The sequence below is a fragment of the Fukomys damarensis genome, unplaced genomic scaffold (genome assembly GCF_012274545.1).
Source record: "Fukomys damarensis isolate Sample0158 unplaced genomic scaffold, DMR_v1.0_HiC HiC_scaffold_13, whole genome shotgun sequence".
NCBI lineage: Eukaryota > Metazoa > Chordata > Mammalia > Rodentia > Bathyergidae > Fukomys > Fukomys damarensis.
The window spans coordinates 747,548-751,114 of record NW_022900925.1 but is presented as its reverse complement, the minus strand read 5'-3'; the positions used below and the strand labels follow the sequence as shown (position 1 = coordinate 751,114).

At 40.7% G+C, this 3,567-nt stretch overlaps 1 protein-coding gene across 2 annotated transcripts in view; it reads left to right on the top strand.

The window, feature by feature from the left end:
* The window catches only part of LOC104858049 (multidrug and toxin extrusion protein 1), a 39,322-nt gene extending 35,755 nt beyond the window's left edge, over window positions 1-3,567 (top strand). Inside the window, exons 16-17 of one of the 2 annotated variants that reach the window (XM_010618145.3) lie at window positions 270-348; window positions 2,885-3,567. In XM_010618145.3, the coding sequence (XP_010616447.1) occupies window positions 270-348; window positions 2,885-3,111 (306 nt within the window). In that variant the 3' untranslated portion in view covers window positions 3,112-3,567. The remainder of the gene's footprint in view (window positions 1-269; window positions 349-2,884) is intronic. The other variant, XM_033762751.1, reaches the window with a different exon arrangement.

Here is a 3,567-nt window from a genome sequence, read left to right as displayed (position 1 = left end):
TTTTTTTTTTTTTTTTTTTTTTTTTTTTTTGGTATCAGGGATCGAACTCTGGTCCCTGGGCTTTCAAAGCAGGTGCTGGAACCACTGAGCTAAATCTCCATCCCTTCCATTTCAGTCTTTTTAAAAGAAGATCCCATGGTGACCTAGAGAAATTTCAGCTCTGTGTATCAATTAAAGAAAATGGCTTGACTTTTCAGCTAAGTGGTCACCTAAAATATCCTAACAACTACATAATGATTCTAGGACATACTCTGCCTTTTGCTTTCTAGGCCCAAGTCAATGCCAACTTGAAGGTAAATATGGCCCCGAGTGGGAATTCTACTGCCTCTCAGGATCCAGATTACTCAGGTATGATAAAAGTGTCACTTTTGAGCAGGCTGGCTGGGTGTGGCAGGAGGGGCCGCTAGGGGACAGGACTAGATTGGCTGCTGGAGCTCCCACTGAAACAGAACACCAATGTTTGAGAAGCAAATTAAGTCAAGTGACACCCACTTTGATGTTAATTGAATTAAAGTTTGTGAGTCAACTCCATACATTTCCGTGCTACCACAGGTGATTTAAAGGGCCCTCAGTTCTATTTTATGGTACTTCTGTAAGTATTCTGCTGCCATTTCTTTTAAAATATATTTTAAAATTTTATTTTACACATCATCTTACATGTTTGTGGGGTACAGTGTGACCTCCTGATACATGTATACAATGTGCAAGTTCAGATCAGGGTAACTGGCATATCCATCACCTCATACATTTATAATTTTGTTTTGTGTTGGGCTGCAGGCATTTCTAAATATGTGGTGTTTCTGTGCATGGACCACATCTGAGAAACTGACATTTGCCTGTTTGTTTTAGTAGGGTCCCTCATTGCACATCACTTGCCTTAAGTAGATTATTTTTTGAACCACTGCTTCTAATGAACATTATACAAATGTTTTTCCCTATTTAGTAATTCCTCTACATTCTCAGTTTCTCCGGCAGCTAGTCATATGACTCTTTTACTCCTGTAGAGGAGGTAAAAATGGCTTCCTTCCAACTTCCTACGTTCTGTAGCTGGGCTACAAATTAAGTCAACTCAAGGAAATTAACAGGAGAAAACCATATTGAATTACATTTTGAGGCAGGGAAGTCTCACAAAATATGAAACTCAAAGAAGGGTCAGATAATTCAAACTTATATAGCACTCTGAACTACAGAAAGGAAAGAGTGTGGGGCTTCTGGCAGTGGTGACTACAGAAGTTATGCGAAGAGGAGGGGAGGAAATGATTGTCAAAAGAGGTGGCCTTGTTGTATAGATAAAAGTTCCCCTGGTGATAACAGTTGTCAAGAGCAGCCCTCTTCCTGAGACTGGTGCTTTTACGAATGTAGACTTCCTTGATAGATGTACATTTGTTTTATAAAAGGACAGCATTTCAGAGCCATATTGTCTGCATTTGATTAGAATGACCAGCTTGAAACACATCAAAGAAGTCTACTTTGGGGTAGCATGTTCTTGTTACTTATTGTCACATTTTGGGTAGTATATTCTGAGCCCCAACACTTCTTTATAATGTAAATCCTTTGGGCTCCCTAGATTGCTAACTGGTCATGAGTGGTATGCCAAGCTGATCAGTGGACTAATTTAGTAATTACACACCTTTCATCCCAGCATCACACACTCTAGATACAGCCACCTTTGAAACGCACCATGAAAGTGCGAGGCTTTGGGAGGGCATCTGGACACAAGCCATAACATTCCTATTCTGAAGCATCATGAGACTGAATGTAGGTGTGAATCCTTGTTCCACTTGGTACTTAGTAGGCTCTTGGATCTGAAGGCTCACATCCTTGCTCAGTTCTGTGAATAACCTTGATTTATGTCTTAGTTTCTTTCCCCCTGTGTTTGCTCCTTCTGAAATGCTTATTCCATGGGCATTGGCCCTTTGAAAACTTTCCCTGTGAGAAGCAGTTTAACTATTTAGCTCATGAATTGGCAGCTGGAAGGGACAGGGCCCAAGCTGGAGTCAGGCTTGTCAGCATAAAAAAGAAAATAGCACTTCCACCTATATTGAATTAAGAGCTAATTCAAGCCATGCAGGTAGTTAAACTTCCATAAAGGTTTCTGGACAAAGAGCCCACTGAGCAAACACATTTTCAGGACCCTTTCTAACTACCCACCAGGAGTGAGTTTCTTCCAATAAACACTTCCTCTTTAACTACTTCCTTTCTTTCCTTGATTTCATTCTTTAAGTTCAGCGAGCTGGGTTTGTATGGTGCTCTTTCACCCAGAATACCCAGGCAGAAAATAGTGGTTTGTGAAGGAGCGAGGAGGCACCCTGAGATAATTGTAATGGAACACAGTGGGTTTGCCTCCCTGGTGAGTGCTAAGCCAGTAGGCACAACCAGGGGACAAAAGACCGTCCTAGGATAACTCCCAAAACAGTGTCTCTCTGAAAGGAAACATGGATGGGTCTTTCATTAGAGAAATTTTATTCATATTCATCGTGGAGAGACTCCTAGTGACACATTAAGGTAGGCACATTCCTGAGCATGCTCAGTGTGAGATCATGCCACTCATGTTAAAAAATGATGCAAATGTGTCCTGGGTGGAGAGTTTAGGATTATAAGGAGCAAAAAGTGGTTCCTTGTGGTTTTCTCTTGAACACAATACCTGAAACAAACAAAAATTTTGAAGGAATAACAGTGATTTAAAAGAGGCAGCAGCTCCACCCTCAAAATAAGTGTCTGAGTTCTAAAAGTTTTCTTAACAAAATTTCTTTTATTCATTGTAGCAACTATTTCCCAGTTTTTTTCCTAGCTACCAGTGCATATATATATATATATAATCTTTTATACAGATGAAAAGAAATTTCTTTCAAGCTGCTAACTAAGTTCCTTCCCCCACCCACAGTGAGTCCTGAAAACCATGGAGAGATTTTAATGAGAGATACTGAAAAAAAAGAGGAGACTCTGTCAGAACAACAGATACACCAAGAACAACCTTTGCCCACCCACACGAGAGACAATGGCAAATTGTCTGGAAGACAGCTGGTGCTCCGGCGAGGGCTCCTGTTCCTCGGGGTCCTTTTAGTCTTGCTCATAGGAATTTTAGTGAGAATATATGTCAGAATTCAGTGATGTGTGTGAGAAATGCATTCACTTGTCTACACCCAAAGAATGGACTTTTAGGGACAATTCCTCATTCTTGCAAGAATGGGGTGCCAACCCAACAGACTGACACCACCAGAGGAATTTCAGTGAGCAATTTAACTCCTCCTCTCCTTATACAAAATCCCCTCCTCCTTTCCTCATTGGCAGAATACTCGGGTAGGCGGGCCTAACTTCCTTACCCTGCTCCCTCTGTAAGCGATTTGTGAGTTTCTAAAAGCAAATGATTAAACTACAGGGGGTCACTTCCTTAACTGCTATTGCTTTTCCAGAATTAGCACAGAGTTCCATTCTTAATTATTTACTTTCTTTTGCATTTGTTCAGAAACCTTTTCATGACTTCAATAGAACATTTTAAATATTTGTAGTTCAAGTGAGACAGATAGGGTTTACTTACCTTCGGAGAAGCCCATCAGAAGGTGAAAA